The sequence below is a fragment of the Capricornis sumatraensis genome, chromosome 8 (assembly GCF_032405125.1).
Source record: "Capricornis sumatraensis isolate serow.1 chromosome 8, serow.2, whole genome shotgun sequence".
NCBI lineage: Eukaryota > Metazoa > Chordata > Mammalia > Artiodactyla > Bovidae > Capricornis > Capricornis sumatraensis.
The window spans coordinates 78,127,095-78,146,227 of NC_091076.1; the positions used below are offsets into that span (position 1 = coordinate 78,127,095).

The 19,133-nt window shown below is 47.3% G+C and overlaps 1 protein-coding gene across 1 annotated transcript; it reads right to left on the bottom strand.

The window, feature by feature from the left end:
• Window positions 1-268: 268 nt before the first annotated feature.
• On the bottom strand, window positions 269-18,758 carry CTC1 (CST telomere replication complex component 1). The gene is made up of 23 exons (XM_068978145.1): window positions 18,701-18,758; window positions 15,449-15,612; window positions 12,627-12,864; window positions 12,261-12,469; window positions 10,110-10,254; window positions 7,971-8,261; window positions 7,740-7,868; window positions 6,988-7,220; window positions 6,691-6,868; window positions 6,395-6,595; window positions 5,755-5,881; window positions 5,039-5,153; window positions 4,575-4,902; window positions 4,407-4,496; window positions 3,960-4,153; window positions 3,030-3,091; window positions 2,761-2,935; window positions 2,373-2,450; window positions 1,496-1,640; window positions 1,339-1,403; window positions 934-1,099; window positions 712-838; window positions 269-560 (listed from the first exon to the last, which is right to left on the bottom strand). Exons 1-23 carry the CDS (start codon window positions 18,731-18,733, stop codon window positions 421-423), a joined length of 3,633 nt encoding a protein of 1,210 aa, XP_068834246.1. The 5' UTR covers window positions 18,734-18,758; the 3' UTR covers window positions 269-420.
• Between the last annotated feature and the right edge of the window lie 375 nt (window positions 18,759-19,133).

Sequence of the window (19,133 nt, forward strand, 5' to 3'; positions counted from 1 at the left end):
CAAACAAGGCCAAAATGATGGTAAATGATGGGTGGGTTGCCAGGTCATGAGGCCTGAGACCCACCTGAGTGCAAGCGAGAAACATCCCAAGAGCTTTATTGTAGAGCAAGGGGCCTGTCAGGAGCAAACCCATGAGGGGCAAGTGCCTGCCACAAAGACAGAACCCAGGTGCTCAGGACCACCTGTGAATACAGGTGCTTTGACACCTACTAGACAGGAAACACAACTGCACTATGATTTTCCTGTTTCCACAATTTCCTCAAGGCAGGTTGGCATTAGAATACAGAGCAATAACAGCAGGGTAGCATTTTGTGAATCCAGGGATCTGGGGTCCTGGTTCAGTTTCAGAGAAGGTAAGGGCCATGACCAGGGAAAGGAGTTGAAGCCCAGCCTCAAGATCTCCAGCCACTGCAGTTTCGGTTAGTAGGAGGAAACTAAGGCCCCCGGGGCACTGGGGTGCTCAGGCTCCTGGATAGAGAGGCATGACAGTCGGATCTTGGGGTTCACACGAGTCAGGAAAGGGAACTCCCCACACTGGAATCGCTGTAGCCGAGGAGCTTCTGAGATGGGAAGAGAGAAAAACACAGGTCCTGTGCATGTGGTTTTCAGTCCCCACCCCCCATTCTCCCAGCTTCAGAAATTCCCTGTCAATCCCCGCTCCCTCTTCCTGCTGGGATCCACCAATCTACAGCCCTGCCCTTTGACCCTCACCTAACGGGATGATCTTGGAGGGTTTTCTCTCCAGCTCAAAAGAAAGCACCATAGGGCGGAGGACAGAGAAACTGGTACAGAGGGTCCAGAGGAAGAGGCTCAAGGGCTCATCCACCTCAGCTGAGGACTAGAAAGGGAAAGAGGTTTCATCAGGACTCAAGCTTCTAACCAAGCTCCCAGGAAAATGGCTATCTGAGCCCCCACCTCCCAGCCACATCTCACCTCAAGTTGGGCTCCAGGCCCCGTAAATTGCAAGGCCACTTTCCCTGGCCCTCGGACAAACTCAAGGAGGGAGGTCCATTCACTAGGACACAGCCCTAGAACTGCTGCCACTTGATGATTTCTACAGGTCACCACAGCTTCTGCAGTCCCATCCTCCACCAGGAGCCTGGGAGCAGGGGAGCAGGGGCAGTTAGGAAATAGAAACTCTGACAGCAAAACCCAGGGGGCCAGTCACCCAGATCCAACAGGACTCTCTCTCCACCTTGTTAGCTCACTATACCCTCATCCGTCCATTCTAAAATATTTATTAAGCAATTCCCACCATTTAGGAATTATGCCAACATCAGGACAGCAGACAGTCATGGAAATGGTGCAATGGGTACCCACTTTATGCTCTGCTCTCACCTGATGCTGGCCTGGCTTACAGATGTCTGAGTGGGGCAAGCGGGGCTCTGACGAGGACACCTTCCCTGGGATGAAGAAAGTGGTTGGCAAAATCCCCTCGCCCCCATCACAGCCCTCTTGGCACCCTGCACCCAGCTCAGCCTGTCCCCATTCTTACCTGTGGGCAGATGCTGGTACAGTGAGCACACACCCAGAGGAGATGAAGGCTGAAGACAGAAACGACATGGCAAGAAGCAGTGGCCCGAAATGGGGCCTTGTCACCTTGCAGAAGCTCGGCCAGGTAGATGTGGGGCAGGGGGACACTAAAGAGAGAAGCGGGGTTCAAGAAACAGCCAACAGAGTTCCAAAAGCAGAATTTGTCTGGAAGGACTCAGCAGGCGTGAGTACAGGGACAGTGGTGGCTTCTGGGCTCTCCTGGAAGCCCCAGGGCCTCTCCTTTCTTATTTTTAAAAATCTCTAAGTATGAAAACATATTTACAGGAGATATGGCAAATATAGAGCAAAGGTACATATAGGTCTACTATATACTACAATTTTTTAAAGTAGATAAATTAAGTTTTTTTGGTTGGAGTTGCAATATCAAAATCTCAAAAATTAGCAGAATGGACAGAAAAGTAGAAGGACATAGTAGACTTGAAATGCTCTATGAACCAATTCAACATAATTAAGATTTATATAATTTTCACACAATAGCAGGATACAAATGCAAGTTCCCTAGGGCCCCCATTTATTTTGATTCTTGATCTCTGATTGTCATTGATTATTTCTCAGGCTTGAAAAACCAAGATATTAGCCAAGAAACATATTTGTATTTTGGATTGAAAACCCTTTAAAATCCCAGAACACTAAATCTTCCTGGGTAGAATGAAATGTACGGACATTTTTCATTTGAAGCAGAGGAAATCCTTCTGACCACACACATTTTACTAGGAGGGGAGAAGCCTGGAGTTATGGGGAAAATTCCAGAGCCTGGAACAGATGTGGGGTTCAGGTGTGAGGCTATGAGGTTTGGAGATGGGCTTTGGGCCACTGACCTGACCGTAGTATCTGGGGGGAAATGCAGGACCTGCACACAGGTCGACGACCGAAAGCAGCAGTAAACATTGTGGGACCTGCACGTGCAGGAGGGAGAGAGAGGAGGAGGAGAAAGAAGTCAGTCTGAGGTAGGGGCTGGGACGGTGTCACAGGCCGAGCCACTCCCCCTGAGGGACGTGCCTTGACCCTGGCACTATCAGCACAGAGGGCAGAGGAAGGGAAGGGCTAGTCTGGAACATACTGCAGGGGCAAAGGGCATACATGGCAGAGAAACACAGCAGATTTAACAGCAAAGAGAAGCTGTCATCGCCACACAGGTAGGGGCAAGCATTCAAGAGAAGCACATCAGGAGGGAGAGGAGGCCAGGTCATCAACACAGGTCTTCACCTGGAAACCCTTTTCTCCAGCTGGTAAAAGTAGACTCGGGCTCCAGGAAGAAGTCCCAGTGGGGGCGGCAAGTGTGGGTCTTCAATATACACATCCAAGTGAGGGGGAAATTTGTAGTCGGCAGTCTCCAGAGCTACAGTGAGCTTCACACACCGTCTCACAGCCCCAGAGCTCCCTACATTGGAATGGGGAGGGGTTAGTGGTCCCTCTCAGGACCACTAGGTTCCACCGCTCTATTTCTTACCCTTTACCCAAACAGGTGTTATTACCAGGCTTCATCCAGAGATGTGACACAATCTCAGCTGAAAAAGACACCAAGGAATCTGCGAAACTGGAGGGTCAGAGAAACAGAGTGAGAATGGAGTCAGATCCCAGGACAGAAAGGAGTTACAGTAGCTGCTAGAACTTTACCTATGAGGTCCTGGAAAGGCTTGAAGTGTCTCAAACCAAATACTAAAAGTAACAGGGCTTATGGGAAAAACAGGGCTGTAGCAGATCACTACACACATACAAACCCAAAACCCAATCCAGCTTTGTACCCAGAGGCCTCACCAAAAAATACCCCAGCAAAGGTGAATCTCCACTTGCATTTACCCTAGAATCTCAGTCAGCCCATCATTCTCAGCTTTATACAATGGGGCCAAGCGCCCACTCCTTCAAAATCATAGGTCCTTGAAAACTTGCACTTCTAGGGAAGTTTTGTAAAAGTTACACATATAATCCAACATGGTGTTTGTTTGTTTGTTTACACAGGGGGAAGTATCTCTGCAGCGTCTTCAACTGCACTGCAGCTGCCCCCAGAAAAGCTTACAGGAGGAAAGTCAAGCTGTTCCTGAAGCTATAAGCATCAATTCTTGCACTATAGGAAGGTCCTTCTCTAAAGATTTTAAGCTTTGGTCCTTGCTTTTTTTGTTTGTTTCTTATATTTCCTTTTACTGCTAAGCTTTGTTCTCAATTGTGAGAAAGCCTGCTCATGATAATGTCAGCGACACGCTGAGCCGGGGGATGGGGGTGGGGGGGCAGCGGTGGTAATCAGGTATGAAACACAGCTTCTATCTTACACCGCCATCCCTCCTCTAGGAGCTAAATCACATTCATGAAACACACACTGTAGCAGGGGACAGACAATTCATCCGACACAACCACAGCAGAGGGAGAGAGAGCAGTCAAGCGAGCTGGAGAAGCTGGTGGACATTTACTTGCCACTGAGCAGGTCAGTCAGTGAGGATTCAGGCCGTGTCGGGCGGATACCCAGCACCTCCGGGATGTCCTGGGAGCTTGCAAGTTCCACAGTCCATTCATCCTGGACAGTGAGGCAGGATGCACAGCCAGCCAGCTCCAGAGGATGCTGTGACATGCAGGATGAACCACCCTCCTCGAACAACATCAGTGTCTGCCAGGAAATGGGGACATGACCATCTCCTTGTGTGTCCTGGTCTGGAGAGAGGTTCCTCACAAACTATGACCCAATCCTGTTTCCTCTCTGGAGCCTGACAAAGGAAGTCAGGCTGGACTAGACATAGGCAGGCCTTCTATCTGATCTACATCCACCTTTCTTCCAGGAGACCTAGAACTTCCTTTCCAGACCCCAAGCCAAAATACCCTTCCCCTTTCTGAGGAAGGGTGTGGTGAAGTGGGGCACTCACGGGAGGGCCAGAAGCCACGAGCCGGTACACATGCCCTGGGTGCAAGAACTCAAACCAGCGGACTGAGGAGCCGAGGAACAGTAGCAGGACCTGACGGGGAGAGCAGAGTCCCTCAGACGAGAGCTGGGGCTCAGGAGGGCAAGTCAGAGGTCCCAGGCCCTAGTTTACCTTCTGATCTGAGTTTTCATCTTCCTTGGGTTCAAGTGGGCCCCATCCAGTTCCCTCCTTCCTCTGGGTGCCCCCAAGCCAGCTCCCTAATACATGGAAACTGAGGGTGGGCTGGGGCACCTCTGAACTGGCACTTGGGGGCACAGAAAAGTTCCTCTTCATCAGTGCCTCCTTGTGGGACAGCAAGAACAGCCGGCTCTGTTCTATGTGGGGACCCTCTGGAGGGGAAGGCTCTGTCCGAGGAGGTGTGGAGGAGGTGGCTGAGTGAAGGACGGGTCTGGGCACAGACAAGATCAGGGCATCGGCCAGAAGAAACTGGACATAGACTCTGTTGGGAGAGACAAGGAAGAGGTTTCTTAGCGATGCAGGCACTGTGCCCCAGTGCTCCACCCCCTGCATGGAGACTTCCCCTTCCACTTCCCTGGTGGTGGGACCCAGAGGACAGCACCACCCTAAGGACCTACCTGGCCTGCTTCTTCTGGATGAAATCTGTGGTGCTCAGCTCCTTCCAGGAAGGGAAGCTGCTTCTGACATTCCTTTCTATGACCAACTGGAATCTGTCTGCCCGCACCAGGCAACCTGAGAGGAAGACAGTTCTTTATTTTGGCAAGAGGAGAAGACTGTCGGCTGGGCAGAGAGGCAGCCCACCCCACAGGTCTCTTGCTCAATCCAGGCAGGAGTTGCGTGCCTGACACAACGCGAAGGCCCAGGCCTGACCCCCATCTTAGAAGGGTGGTACCTCCAAGGGAAAAACTGTTCCATCAGCACAGCCAATCCCACCCCTGGCCTGATCCTTTCTCATAAATCCCTAAAACACCTGTTCTGAGGTCTGAGAAGCTTTCCTCTCCAGAGTTCCCCTGGCTACAAGCCTCAATAACTCCAAGACCATTCCTCTTCCAAACTAGGGAAGTGAGAAATGGAAGCTGTCATCCTGGTGTGTCTGTGAGGAGTTACAGAGGGAGAAATGAATGTCGGGAATTGCGATTCTGGCTGGGAACCCCTGGCTCCTTTACACCACCTGCCCATACAAGCCTCTTAAACCACTCCTCAGACTTGTTGATCAACATAAGCCACTTGAGCATCTCTACTGAATCCTGGCAGAAGCTCTCTCCCACACCCCCCAGTTCAGAGACCCTCTTTCCCACTCCCATCATCTTCTCTCCACCACTGAACTCCAAACCTATGAGCCGCGGGTCAGTGAGGGGCTGCAAGGGCTGGGCCAGGAGTAGGCAGGACAGGGAACCACTCTGGTCCCGAAGTCGCAGACACCCTTTCCGAGATGAAGGCACCAGGACCCCAAGTAGTACCTGCAAGGAAATGAAGGCCTAGGCATCAAGTTTCACTAAACAAATACACAAAGCATCTACCATGTGCCAGGCATAGTGTTAACTGTTAGAGCTACAAAATGAACCACAAAGACATGATCTCAGAGCTTAAAGAATTTATCCTGAAGTGGGATAGAAAGATTGGGGAAAATGCACCTGCATTCATACATTTAGCAGCCAGAGGGAAAGTTTACAGATCGAGGTTAGAGCCAGGAGACCACGGAGGACAAGACACAACAGGGGGTTTGGGTTTGACTTTATACACTCTGGGAGAAACAAGAAAGGATTTAAATGAAGAGTTTTATAAACCATGTTACATTTTACCCCACCCATTTCTAGTCATTGCAGGGGAGTGGACTAGAGGGGTCCAGGAAGAGATGGAGCGGTCTAGTTAAGAAGGCTAGTGCCATCAAAATGACAAGAAAGGACTATGGCAGGAGTAGTAAAAGTGGCAAACAGAGGAAGCCCCCGGACCCCTGCTGGAGACACACTCACCGGGGCAGGGTGGAATGCAGAAGGCAGTAGACACTGCCAGGACCAGGCCAGGCGCTGATTGAGTTGCCAACTGGGCAAGTGAGAAGCCTCTGGGAAGGGCAGCAGGGTCTTAGGGTCAAAGGAGGCCCAGGCCCGGCGCTTCGCTTCCTCTTTCAGGACGGCCAAAGTAGGGAAAAAGCAGGGGGTCTGCAGCTGGGTGTACTGTCCAAGAGACAAGACATCAGGTTACGTGTCCCCTGTGCCCGGGTGTCCCCCAGGGTGTTAGACCTGCCACCCATACCCCAACATCTTCAGACCTTCTGGAGTGGACAGTGATGTGGGTCTTCAAGGATCTCATCGTGTGTGTTCCGACCAGGGCAGCCAGGTGGAATGAGAACCTCCAAGATCGGGGCCAGAATCTGTAGTCCCAGGCCGGGGTCCCCAGGTGACGAATACTTCAGGAACTGGTGGTATCTCAGCACATGAGGACACAGCCTTGGCCACGCAGAGAAGCGGAGTCAATTCCCCCAGAGACTCTTCCAGAATATGGCATCCCTGAGACAAAGTGGCCCACCCCTCACCACCTCCCCAGCCCCAATCCGCGTCCTCCTCACTTGCAGGCCAGATCCTCCAGGGCCTTGGTGGCCCATAGGTAGATGGGGAGTCCTAACTGATGCTCCCATACCAGCTGCTCATACAGGGAGGCCTGGGGGACTTGGTGGGAAAACTGAGTCTCAGGCACCTGATGAGAGAAGCCCCGAAGCAGAACAGCGCCACGAAGGCAGGGAGCTAATATGGGTCTTCTCGTCCCCCCGCCCACTGACTGCAGGAGGTGAACATCCTGGAGCTGCGGAGGCAGAGAGGTGAAAGAGCAACTCAGTAGTCCCAGACAGAGGTAAATGCAGTTTGCCACTGCCTGGCTCATAGGAAACACACAATTTCTCCTTTACAGGTTACTTCCTCCAGCTCTGTCTTGCTTTCCATCATGACCCACTCCCCTGTGGTAAATAAGCCTTCACCTCCTAGGAGCCACACACAGCCTTTCTGTGGGCCAGAGGGCTCACTGGGCTGCCTGAGGTCATCCTGGCCCCACACCTGTACTTCAGCTCCAGCATCTCCTCCTCCAGTGAGAAGGTCCTTCTAGAAAGATGCTCTGGACCCACCTGCTCCTCCCAGGGCCCCAGTCTCCACTCCTGATCTGAGCTCTTGTCCAAATCATTATTTACAAAAGCACCTCGCACTCCAGCACATTTAATTATTTTTATAATTTTGTTGTAGGGGTGTCGACCTGCTCCAAAAAAAAAACAACCAACCAATAAAGGTAAGAGAGTCTCTCTTTGTCACCAGCCCGGACCCCCTCACATACCTCCAGACTGACTCCTGGTCGCACCACCCGCCTGAGGCCACGGAACTGCTGGTAGGCAAGGCAGAGCTCCAGCTTTCTGTCCAGCTCATAGAGGCCCGCAGGCTGATTCAGCGTGCCAGTGACCATTCCCTGCAAAGAAGCCGAAGGGCCAGGTGATCCTCAGGCCCTTCTTCTTCGGAGACCCCACAATTCCCGCCCCCTCAGGCTCAGGAACCTCTCCCTCGTGCGCACCGTGTAGGATAAGAGTATGGAGTCCCGGACGAGACAGTCTGGACCTGGACCCTTCTTGTCCTGGGGGCTGCTGGGCTGGGGCAGTGATTGGGGGTCGGCCTCCAAGGGGACTCCGGCCAGCTCCAGTTCCAGCTCTCGCACACATTCTGGTTTCAGCGGCAATAGCTGGGAGGAGGGGCTGGTCATCCACACCCGGTAACGGTGACCAGGGAGCTTGGACACTCGCACTTCTGTCAGCACATAGGCTCTACCAGGACAGAGGGCTCGGTGCCACACCAGCTGGGCAGGGACCTGGCTTGTGCAGAAGCAGGTGACATGGTACGTGAGAGGCTTCCCATGTCCTGTCCCTCTGAGGAGCTCCTTCCCATCACCATGTCACCTCAAGGACTGGCTCCTCGAGAGCCTTTCCTTACCTCTTTTTTTTTTCTTTTCCTTACTTCTTTATCTTTCCTGTTTGCCAATTAAATCTTAAGCCTCAGAACTCTCAGGAACTCTCCCCTCTCATAGGAGATGGCAAACGTTTCCTAATCCCTCCCCCAAGGCACACACCATCCGTACAGCTTCCTCCAAAATATATAAATATTTTGTGCAGACAATTCTGCCCTTGCATTTCCCCTATCCCACCCTGTCATACAGACCAGCCATGCAAACAACTTTCACTTATTTAATCAATATGAACACGGTACGTATGTATCCAGTATGGGAACGATGTTAAGTGAAATAACATAGACTGTTCTCTCTTCTCTAACATATATCAAACCACTGGGAAACACAGACACAAAACCCAAGTAATAACATGGAGCCGTATATGATCAAGTGGCAAAAACAACACACATTTGTAAGGTTTCAGAGAAAGAAAAGAGGTCAGGATGGGCTGGGAAGATCAAGAAGGCCAAGTGACAGAAGCTGAACTTGCCAGGGTCCTGAAGGCCATCTCTGGTTTGCTGAAGTGGAGAGGAGAGAGGAAGGTGTTTTAAGCAAGAAAAAACAATATAGAAATCTTCAGAACTCAGAATGAGCAAGGCAAGGAAAACACTGGCCAGGACGGAGGAGGAATGTTCCTGGGGGTGGCAGGAGACAAAATGGAAGAGCCAAGATGAAGAAAAAAATCCAGAAATAACACGCTGAAGACTTTTAATCAATCAGAAAGGGAGAATCATCCAAGTAGGAACATAAATAAACCCCGGAAGGTATATGGAATGTACAAGGGGCCAACAATGGGTTATTGAAGAAATTTAAGCAAAAGGGGAAAAGTTACATAGAGAAAACCATTAATAAATATAACCATCTTTTAGGGCATGCTCCTCCCAGAGCACAAATGCCATTCTCAGGGGCTTTGAAACACAACTGAGGACTCAGGATACCTGAACTTCACAGTCCCAGGTGCTCAGCTTCACAGCCCCTCATTTCTACTTGAAAACACCAACCAGACTTCAACTTCACCACTCATAGCTAAGACCTCACGGGAGTTTATTGTTTATGCAAAACCAGTAGTTTACGATGGTTTGACTGAACACAGGAATTTACATACACACACTACTATGCATAAAACAGGTAACTAATGAGAACCTACTGTACAGCTCAGGGAACTCTACTCAATGCTCTGTGGTGACCTAAATGAGAAGGAAATCCAAAAAAGAGGTGACCTGTGTATACATATAGCTGATTCACACTGACGTACAGTAGAGACTAACACAATACTGTAAAATTATACTCAATAAAAATTAATTTAAAAAATAAAATAAATTATATCAGTTGATGTAAAAAGACTCAACAGTAAGTACCAGGTTTTTTTTAAAAAGAACATGTTATTCCATATTTTAATGGTGTTCAGATAAATACTTTTCTTGGTCACTCTTCTGGGGGAAAACAGGTGATTCTTGCAGTTTTTCAAAATGGGACACATGATACAGAAGCTGTCTCCTTGCATAAGCTACAGAGCAGGGAAGTCTTCTCCCCATCTTCTATACGTAGGGAAGGTACCACCTGGACTCTTCCCTCAACTGCACTGTCCTAGAAACAAGTCTCTGAAGCTGTCCTCCTTTCCCACATGGTTTCTCCTATGATGCTATCTTACCTGTTAGGAGCCTGTACAGCCCTCTCACACCTCCACACTCCTGAATTGACCCTAAACCTCACCTGCACAATGACAGACACTTGGCTGCCAGCTGGGGAGGATCCACCAAGAAACAGGACAAAGTAAGCTTTCTTCCGACTTTTCACCAGAGCACTGAATCGAATTAGTTTCCCAGCAAGGTTTGGCTGCACATTTCTGTGCTTACTTCTAAAAAAGGTAGAGAGAAGAGCAATCATTTTTTATCTCTCCCTCTCCTTTTTTTCCCTCTTACAAATGCCATCCTTTCCACTACAATCTCAGTTCACTTCAGTTCAGTTGCTCAGTCATGTCTGACTCTTTGTGACCCCACGGACTGCAGCATGCCAAGCTTCCCTGTCCATCACCGACTCCAGGAGTTTACTCAAACTCACGTCCATTGAGTCGGTGATGCCATCCAACCATCTCATTCTCTGTCGTCCCCTTCTCCTCCTGCCTTCAACCTTTCCTAGCATCAGAGTCTTTTCAAATGAGTCAGCTCTTCATATCAGGTGGCCAAAGTACTGGAGTTTCAGCTTCAACATCAGTCCTTCCAATGAATATTCAGGACTGATTTGCTTTAGGATTGACTGGTTGGATTGCCTTGCAGTCCCAGGGACTCTCAAGAGTCTTCTCCAACACCACAGTTCAAAAGCATTAATTCTTCAGCACTCAGCTTTCTTCACAGTCCAACTCTCATATCCATACATGACCACTGGAAAAACCATAGCCTTGACTAGACAGACCTTTGTTGGCAAAGTAATGTCTCTGCTTTTCAATATGCTATCTAGGTTGGTTATAACTTTTCTTCCAAGGAGTGTCTTTTAATTTCATGGCTGCAGTCACCATCTGCAGTGATTTTGGAGCCCCCCAAAATAAAGTCTGACACTGTTTCCACTGTTTCTCCATCTATTTGCCATGAAATGATGAGACCAGATGCCATGATCTTTGTTTTCTGAATGTTGAGCTTTAAGCCAACTTTTTCACTGTCTTCTTTCACTTTCATCAAGAAGCTCTTTAGTTCTTCACTTTCTGGCGTAAGAGAGGTGTCATCTGCATATCTGAGGTTATTGATATTTCTCCCGGCAATCTTGATTCCAGCTTGTGCTTCTTCCAGTCCAGCGTTTCTCTTGACGTACTCTGCATATAAGTTAAATAAGCAGGGTGACAATATACAGCCTTGACGCACTCCTTTTCCTATTTGGAACCAGACTGTTGTTCCATGTCCAGTTCTAACTGTTGCTTTCTGACCTGCATGCAGGTTTCTCAAGAGGCAGGTCAGGTGGTCTGGTAGTCCCATCTCTTTCAGAATTTTCCACAGTTTATTGTGATCCACACAGTCAAAGGCTTTGACATAGTCAATAAAGCAGAAATAGATATTTTACTGGAACTCTCTTGCTATTTTGATGATCCAGCAGATGTTGGCAATTTGATCTCTGGTTCCTCTGCCTTTTCTAAAACCAGCTTGAACATCTGGAAGTTCACGGTTCACGTATAGCTGAAGCCTGGCTTGGAGAATTTTGAGCATTACTTGACTAGCATGTGAGATGAGTGCAATTGTGCGGTAGTTTGAGCATTCTTTGGTGTTGCCTTTCTTTGGCATTGGAATGAAAACTGACCTTTTCCAGTCCTGTGTCCACTGCTGAGTTTTCCAAATTTGCTGGCATATTGAGTGCAGCACTTTCACAGCATCATCTTTCAGGATTTGAAATAGCTCAACTGGAATTCCAACACTTCTACTAACTTTGTTTATAGTGATGTTTTCTAAGGCCCACTTGACTTCACATTCCAGGATGTCTGGCTCTAGGTGAGTGATCACACCATCATGATTATCTTGGTCATGAAGATCTTTTTTGTACAGTTCTGTGTATTCTTAGTATCTTTTGCTTCTGTAAGGTCCATACCATTTCTGTCCGTTATCGAGCCCACGTTTGCATGAAATGTTCCCTTGGTATCTCTAATTTTCTTGAAAAGAAATAGGGATGTAAAATTTCCACACCCCAAAGCCATTATTCTAAAAGCCTCCTTCAAACTCTACCTGCCCTTAGATAAGGCTTCTCTTGAAGAATCCTGCATCGTTTCCCTGATTTGGAACATTCCATTTATATTACTTTCTATGCCTTTCTTTCCCTCCTTCCACTGATCCACTGTCCTCCCAGTTTTACAATGCTCCCTCCTCCCTTGGATGGAAGAATTACCTGTGCCTGAGCAGGCGGGAAGCCATCTCTGGGTAGACAACAGGGATGGGGGTGAGAGGGCCAGGTCTGATGGTCAAAGGAAATACTGGCACGGGGGTACCCCAGAGCTCCACGTGCCCCTCTCCTGGGGACTTCACTGGAGGAGGGAGGTAACTCCAGCTGGGGAACAGAAAGAGATGGCCCAACCAAGAAAGGTCCAGATCTATGAGCTAGAAAAGACCACAGGCAAGGATTAATCAGGTTCCTGGCACCCAATGCATCCTGCTCCATCTTTGTTCCCTCAGAGACTTAACTGTCTTGCCAATCTTATGCTAGATGCCATTCTTATTAGGATCTGAGGCATTTGACCACCCCCTTCCTACTCACCTCACAGTCCAGGGCACCAGTGTTGTCTCTTATATAGAGGCTTCCGTTCCTGCACTCTTGTTCCAAGTTCCCTGATAGGTCTGTAAGTGTCCCTAAAAGTAACAGTCGTTCCCGGGGCAGGGAGACCCCACGTGGTCCAGCCTCTTGGGCCCAAGCCTGGTACACAGTACTGCTCCAGGACAAGTGGCTGCAGCATGGGAGACGCTGGTGGGTCGTGAGGTCCTTTACTGAGACAAAGCTGCAGAGTGAAGAGAACAGAGGTTCTGTATAGCTACGTCCAAGCCTATGAATTATCCTCACCCTCCACAAATCCCCCAAGATCCTGAGGAAAGATCAATGGGGAACGTGGACTAAGACAGTTTGTTTTATTGATTAAAGGGAAAAAAATTGGGACTGAGGGCCTAAGAAAATGAGGAGGAGGTCTGGGTCCAAAGACTGGGTGGTACCTAGGGAAGGCGAGAAGGAAGTCTGCTGAATGAGATCCTGAACAAGATAGTGCCACAGACAGAATCCAGAGAAATGGAGTGGGAATATAAGAGTGGCCTGAGGGGATGAGCATGTGGGGAGAATGCTTTAGAGACAATACAAACTGCTCCCTTGACAGCATCTCAGCTCTCAGCTTCCACAGAGAGCTCCAGTGGAGACACTAAGACATCTGCCTAATGGCTCAACCTCATTGGCCCCAATCAGGTTCCTTTCCTAATCAAGAATATTACAGCACTGGAGACTGGCTGGGAGGTTGAGGCTGAGGGGGAAGTTGGTATCATGAGTTCCCAGCTTTTAAGAGATGTTTGAGACCAACCATTCTCAGGCAAAGTGCTGCAATACTGCTGAGTCAGTATCCATTGTGAGATATCTCACAGAGAATGTGATACAATTTATCAAAGTAGTGACAGTCACACTTGTGTAATACCATTATTCCACTCACTTACATTCCCATGGTTTTTTTTTTCCCAGTGGAAGAGAAACAGGATAAGGTTACAAAACATAACAATTTATTCTCCTTGTTGCCCTCAGGAACATAATCCCCATGTGAGTGCTAAAGATTAGAAATGCTATTTTAGATGGCCCACTCCCCTTCTGCATTGGCCTCATTCTTCCCCAGTGACTTCAGAGCAAATAAAAGACAAATCAGACACTAATATGCGGTGTGCCCCTGCTATGCACATATTATATTGGGTCCATTCATGCTCAATATTGCATTGAATCTTCATCAAAAACCCCTGGAAATACCACCAATGAAGAAATTTAGAGGTTCAGATACACAGTAGTGTAGGTGGCAAAGCCAGGCATGTCTCACTCAGAAGTATTTCTGTCTTTCCCTACCTCTATAAAAGCCTAAGAAAAAGCAGCTAGAGAGAACTGTTCCTTCACCCAAAGCACCTGCAGGACAATAAACAGTAAGGACAGGGTCACTCTTCGTAGATTCTTCAGGGTCCTGTCCTCCAACTTTGAAGGCCTGCCATGGGACCTGACATACAGCACGCACTTAATGAAAGGAAATGGAAAAATAAAAAATTTTCCCGTCAAATAATAAATTATTCTACCTGTCAAATTTTTACTTGATCCTCACCCACCGTCTTCTACATACTGTGCTAGCTACTCTACATATATCTTGAAGAAGAATAAGAAACTTAAAAAGGCTGCAAGTTTCCTAAAAATTGCTGATTTACCACTTTTCAATGATTCTTTTTGATTTTCAATTATTGGGAAACAACAAAGTAAACACACCTAAACAGATTTCTACCTTTTTTAAACAAGAAAAAAGTGATATGTATATTCACTTGACAGAATACCATACAGCAGTTAAAAATAAGACCTAGAGTTATCAATGTGAATAAATCTCAGAAGGTTAAGCACAAAAAGCAAAATCCAAAGGATACATAAGGTACTGGACCATTCATACAAAGTCTGAGGTCATGTAAAAACCACTATATATTGCTTAGGGATAGATACATGTATAGAAAAAAATATAAAGATATTCACAAGAATTCTCCCATATTCCATATAGTGGTTACTTTTATGAAAAGATAAACAGGTTTCTTTTTGGAGGACTTTTCAGAGCCTTTAACGTGTTAATGAGCCTCATGACTCTCCTAGAGATTATCACATCCAGTGTTTCTCAAGTATGTTTGGCATGGAACCCTTTTCCTATCGTACTTTATTAACATTGCCTAGAACAGTTTAGGAAATGGTACGTGCTTGTGAAGTCGCTTTGGTCATGTCTGACTCTTTGGGACCCTATGGACTTAGCCCACCAGGCTCCTCCGTCTGCCCAGGCAAGAATACTAGAGTGGGTTGCCATGCCCTTCTCCGGGGGATCTTCCCAACCTGGGGATCAAACCCACATCTCCTGAATCTCCTGCAGTGCAGGCGGATTCTTTACTGCTGAGCCACCGGGGAAGCCCTTAGGAAATGGTAGTGTAAAGTTTTAAAAAATAAAATAACCCAGCTTCAGACCTCAAGCTCAGGTCTCCCAAAATACAATGATCTGCACTTGCTGAAGTCACTGTCTATATCTTAGTTTCCTAGCACAAACAAATAATAATATCAGCCTCTCTTCCCACTTTGAAGGTTCTTTTCCCATATCATCTATCTTCTCGACCACTTCCTCCTGTCTCTAAACACGACTTGAGCCAAATAAGGAGATCAACAGTTAAAGGAAAGCAGCTTGATGGAGAAGGAGAAGGATTGGCAAAAGGAGATTTTATTTATACCACCTTTTTCTCACCTCAGCAAGTTTCCCCTCACTCTTCTCAAAAGATAAGTCCTTCGTTTTCAATCCCAAATTTAACTTTCCTGTGAACCCCACCTCTTCTTACCTGTAGCTGAGGGGCAGTGTTAAACCCTGGCTCTTTCCCTGGGACAACCAGGTAGTCTTCACACAGTCAATGACCAACTGAGTCAACTGGACATCAGGCTCCTTGCCAGGTGGACACAGGGTCTCTTGGATGAAAGCCTGGGCGACCTCAAGCCAGGCTTGCTCCTGAGGAAAGTAAAGCTAGTTAAAACACCTTCCTGACTATCCTACCCACCAAGGAAATTTGGGAAAGAATAAAGGAATAAATTACAAAAAAAAAAAAAAGAGGGAATGTAAATGAATATGTAAAGTAAAGGAGTTTAGAGTTTGAAGAAACCTCAGAAGTCTTAGTTCAGACAATCAGCTTAGACAACTGGCCGTTCAGCTTTGGCCTTGCCTCTTTAACAAAACCGTACCAATCCTTAAAGCACTCAAGCAGAATAAATATTCCTTGTGAAGTCTTCTCTGAGCATCTCCGAGAGAATCCTGCTCCCTTCCTTGGGGCTCCCACAGTACCTTGCACATGCATCTATTAAGAGCAGTGACCAGCAGTGGCAGCCCATCTTATATGGGGTCTGATTCTAGTTTTTTTCTCCCCTCTGGCCATGCTGAATGGCTTGTAAGATACCAGGCTTGGGGAACCAGGGATTGAATCCAGACCCTGTGCAGTGAAAGCACCAAATCCTACCCACTGGACCACCAGAAAATTCCCAGGGGTCTGATTCTAAAGCCAGCAAGTGGAACAAGACTGGTCAAAAGTCACCCTCAGAATCTGCTTGCCAAACAAGGGACACAACTTCAATCCCTGGTCTGGGAAGATTCCACATGCCTCAGGGCAACTAAGCCTTCCAGCTGCAACTACAGAAGCCCTTGCACCACCTAGAGCCTGAGCTCCACAAGAGAAGCCACCGCAATGAGAAGCCCATGCGTCACAATGAAAAGCACCCACTCGACACAACTAAAGCAAGCCCTGGTGCAGCAAGGAAGACCCAGAGCAGCCAAAAACAAATGAATAAATCAAAAATAAATAAAATAAAGGTTTTGTTGCTATGTTAACTTTAAAAAAATAAAGTCACCTTCAAAAAAAATCCTTTAAATTGCTCATATAGTACATAGTACTGTATAGTAACATGTATATGGAAATGTGCTTAATAGATGTTACATAAAAGAACATAGACAGTATAATTTTTAATCGTTCCCCCCTCTTTTTTTTCTAATTCTTTTATTAATCCCCCCTCATTTTTTAGTGAAGTGTATACATTTGAGGTCCTATAAACAAATTATATATAAGATACAATTCCCCTGGAATTGTTTCCTTTTCTAGTAATCTAGTAGATCTTAACCTTGTAGTTTAGGGGTTTCCTAAGAAGGACAGGAACCATCTTTGTGTATGTGCCAGATTTTGTTGCCTCTGTGTATAGATAACTCTAGGGGAGGGGACCAGTCTGGCACACTCTCAGTGCTAAGCAGATTTATTTAAAAATTCTGACAGAGTTCAACAATACTTAGGGGTAGGACCTTTATCCTTTTTGATCCCCAGCAATAATCTTAAACCGTTATAGCTCTAACCCTGTTCCTCCAATGTTCTTCTATGGTCATTCCTCCACATTCAGTTAACCTTTGTGTGCTGTGTGTTCAGTTGCATCAGACTTTTTGTGACCCCATGGACTGTAGCTCACCAGGCTCCTCTGTCCATGGGATTGCCCAGCAAGAATACTGGAGTACATTGCCACTTCCTAATTCAGGGGGTCTTCCTGACCCAGGGATCGAACCCGTGTCTCCTGTATAGGCAGGCAGATTCTTTACCACTGCGCCAAATGGGAAGTCCCCAATTAGCCTTTAGCAGTTTGAAAAACCAGCATTCAAGTTCTAGATGACTTCAGGGTCCTTGTGAACAGTGCTATCACTGACCTCACCTTCACTCCACTTCAGTCACTCTTGTTCATGGTCAGGGTTCTCAAAACTGGACCAAGTCATCACTCAGAACTGCCCACCAATATAATAACAGCCCAGACTCCCTCATTTTTTGTCTTCTTCTCTTGGTCTTCTCTTTTAGCTCCATTGGCACGTAGAATACTACTGTTTTTCAAAGTGGTACTGCTGCCTCAGAATCACCAAAATTTTGCTTAAAACACAGCTGATTTTTAGGTGGTTCCATCTATTGAATCAGAATCCAGGAGTGGGTGGGGTGGGCTGGGGAGGTTGGCAACAGTGTATATTGAATTTGGGTCTCCTGTAGGGAAAGGAAGAAGTGAAAGAGGACATCCATATTTCAAGGTAGAACTATTGGGTTGGGGATATTTGCAAAGCTAGTGAACATCATAAGAGGTGTGGATTTTGTGGAAAGTCGTGTCGGTATGTAGGCTGGCCAGGTGGAGAATCTGGTAGGCAGATGAATATAACTGGACTCAGGAGAGAGATCTCAACTAAAGTAAACATTAGGAAAACCAGGACCCCTCACTGGCTATTAAAGCAATCCAGGCAGTGGATGAGGTCGAGAAAGTATTAACCTGGAAAGTTTACTTAATTTAGATCTTATCTCAATATCTTTTTAATGTCTTCACGTTTGGAACCTCAACATTGCTGCGTGGTGGGGGGGTCACCACCACCTAAGACATATAAACCACAGTCTTTTAACTGATACTCGCTAGTCCACTCTCCACACTCCTATCTAAGGAAACAAAAATGAAACTCAACCGATCACTCTTTCGCTTAAAACGCTTCAATAACTCCCAGTTATCCTCAGGTTGAAGTCACTAAGACTGTCAGCTCTGACCCTTCCACCACCACCCAATTGAACTTCTTGAGTTTTTCAAAGACATTGCTCTATTTCTAGCCTTTGAACAGATTTCTGCTTGCGCCTTGAAACCTATTTTATCTCCTTTGTTTTTCAAACCCTGCTAAGTCCTACACGCACTTCGGGTCTTAGAAGCTTTTCCGGATTATCGGTTACCCATTTTCTCTACAGTCATGTCAGGGGTCTCCCCCAGGAACTCACAGGCCCACAGGTAGCCGTTAGTGTGATCCTGGCTTCCCACTGGGCTTGAAGCCTAAACACTGGACAGAGACGTGTTTAATGCTCACAGACGGCGCCGCAAGCATAATGGAATAAATACGCAGAACCAGTGAAACGGGCGGAAGAAACAGCCTCACAGTCCCTCTTCCCCGGGAGAGGCCAGCGACGTCAGGGAGGCAAAGAGGCAAGGAAGAGGTTACAGGGGGGAAAAAAATCTGGAACAACAAAAAGAGACGAGGGACAGAGAATACCACTCACAGAGCCAGGAGACCCAGGCCACCAGGCCGCCATGACGCGACCGCGACTCCCCGCTGCGCAGCGCGCGGAGACTTGAAGGAGGGCTGGTTCGTGACGTCATCAGCGGGCGCGCCCCTGGCTCCTCCTCCGACTCCTCCCCATTCAACCTCAGTACCGCTTTACCTTGTCTTGCATCTCTGAGAGGAGAGAGTTTAGGAGCGTAAATACAACCGGCCTGGCTGATAACGCCTAAGCATCTTTCCATCTTGCTGATCCTGCCAAGTAGAGGAACTGTTTCCTCCTTAATGCAGCCAGAGCACCTCATTCCTTTTTTTTTTTTTTTTACTGTCAGTCTCCTTGTTCTAGAATTAAGCTCCATGAGAGCAAAGATTTTTATTTGCTTTCTTCGCTGCTATACCCCCAAAGTCTAGAATAGTGCTGACACATAGTTGCA